The sequence below is a fragment of the Amphimedon queenslandica genome, unplaced genomic scaffold, assembly GCF_000090795.2.
Source record: "Amphimedon queenslandica unplaced genomic scaffold, v1.1 AMPQUscaffold_5421_Cont22610, whole genome shotgun sequence".
Taxonomy (NCBI): domain Eukaryota; kingdom Metazoa; phylum Porifera; class Demospongiae; order Haplosclerida; family Niphatidae; genus Amphimedon; species Amphimedon queenslandica.
This window is the reverse complement of record NW_003554277.1, coordinates 1-1,675: the sequence shown is the minus strand read 5'-3', so window position 1 is coordinate 1,675 and position 1,675 is coordinate 1. Positions and strand designations below refer to the sequence as shown.

Here is a 1,675-nt window from a genome sequence, read left to right as displayed (position 1 = left end):
GGTCATGCACGTGACATGTATATTACTAGTATAGTGAGAGTCACATGACTAATGAGTTTGCAGGGTCAACCAGCCTGCAAAGCACTGCACCACTGGAGTATGGTGACTGGGAGCTAGGATAGACCAGAACAAGTGATGTCACTGTACCAACTACCAATGCATGCAATGGTATCATAGTTATCCAGCTGGCAACAACTAATTACAAAAATATAAATAGCACAAATAATCATGTGTAATTCAAGTGCTACAATATTAATTGTATGTGTATGAAATTAATATGCATTGTTACAGAGTACTACATAATTTGCAGAAGTTGTTACAGTTCTTTTTTGCTCTTTACTTTGACTGACCCTAACTCAATGATCACAGTCATAATAGCAATAATTTTATTTATAAGTACTTATATAAGCTGCAACAGCTTTTTCTCCAGTGTTATCAACAGCATCAGCTAATTTGCTCCATGTTGCTTCAATGTCCTCTGTCAACCATAATGTCAGACATTTTTGAAGGCATCTTTCGCTGTCCTTTGGATAATTGTGTTCAATCGTATCTAACTTTGGATTCAGCAGGCCCAAGGACAATCCAAGATTCAACCACTTGTTACTAGGAAAGTACCCATCATCCAATACATCTAATACTTTTTGCAAGTCACTAATTGTCAAGATATCTGAAGGAAGAGTGAAAATAATATTTTAATGCATGGATAAGCAGCTACTTAGTAAATGTCCATGCAAAATAGTGACTTTAATGATAAAACTTACTTGCTTTATCTGCTGTAGTTGAATTAATATTAACTAGACCAGTGAACAAAAACTCAATAAGTATCAATGAAATAACCAAAGAAAAAAGACAAACTCCAGAAAAAAGATCTGCATAATAAGAGAAAAGATGATATTGTACATGTAATATAATTTACATTTTAAAAAGGTCAGTTTATCTTTAAAGTCTCCTTCAAACCACATTGATTCTCTTTGAGTGAGGGAACGAGTACTTCTAACTTTGTCACAATGAACAGGATCAGAGCAGGTTTGCTTCTTAACATTAACTTTAATGTAATGAACCTCATTGGAACTGGAAGACTTGCACTCACAAACATAGTGAACATCTCTTGATGATGACTGAGTAATATGATGCTCATGGTAACCATAAAGTGTGTCTTCTACTTGCTGACAGCATTTCTTAATCAATTTTAAAATTTCTTGACAAACTGTTTTGAAAGGAACAGGATGACTACTCTCGGGTACATAACGAAACACATTAACTTGAATAGCTTCATTAACATCGGTAAGAACAAAATCATCAGAAGGAAGACCATAAGAGAAGCAAACACGATTACGATAGATGCTTTTTGTCTCAACTTTAGGACATAGCTTCATGGAAATAGCTAATGGACCAAAAAAACCAACAGGTGATACACTATAAATATCAAAATTGAGCTTAACATTGTCATTTGTAACCACAGTAGTTGCTAAACGAGTGAAGAAGCCAGGAGGTACATACCCAGTGGAGAATGTAATGTGTACAGGTGAGGCTCTTAGCTTATAACCAGGTCGTACTTCATTAGGGTCACCTGTGTATCCTGGTAGCACTGCTGGAAGAAAATATTGCTTGAATCTGCTAAGCTCGGTTTGAACTGGAGCTGCAAGACGAAAATGAACTAAAAGTTCAATTATTC

General features: G+C 35.5%; 1 protein-coding gene across 1 annotated transcript; it reads right to left on the bottom strand.

The window, feature by feature from the left end:
- Window positions 1-210: 210 nt before the first annotated feature.
- On the bottom strand, window positions 211-1,668 carry LOC109592381 (uncharacterized). Its single transcript, XM_020007836.1, has 4 exons — window positions 917-1,668; window positions 762-869; window positions 401-667; window positions 211-351 (listed from the first exon to the last, which is right to left on the bottom strand). The coding sequence occupies exons 1-4, from the start codon at window positions 1,374-1,376 to the stop codon at window positions 317-319; spliced, it is 870 nt and encodes a 289-aa protein (XP_019863395.1). The 5' UTR covers window positions 1,377-1,668; the 3' UTR covers window positions 211-316.
- Between the last annotated feature and the right edge of the window lie 7 nt (window positions 1,669-1,675).

Excerpts from the sequence above, each read along its gene's own strand:
- LOC109592381 (XM_020007836.1), bottom strand. The coding sequence starts at position 1,376 with ATGAAGCTATGTCCTAAAGTTGAGACAAAAAGCATCTATCGTAATCGT. Across the intron at positions 668-761 it reads AACTACAGCAGATAAAGCAA|ATATCTTGACAATTAGTGAC; the intron begins GTAAGTTTTATC and ends CTCTTCCTTCAG. Across the intron at positions 352-400 it reads AGCTGTTGCAGCTTATATAA|GGTCAGTCAAAGTAAAGAGC; the intron begins GTACTTATAAAT and ends TCATTGAGTTAG.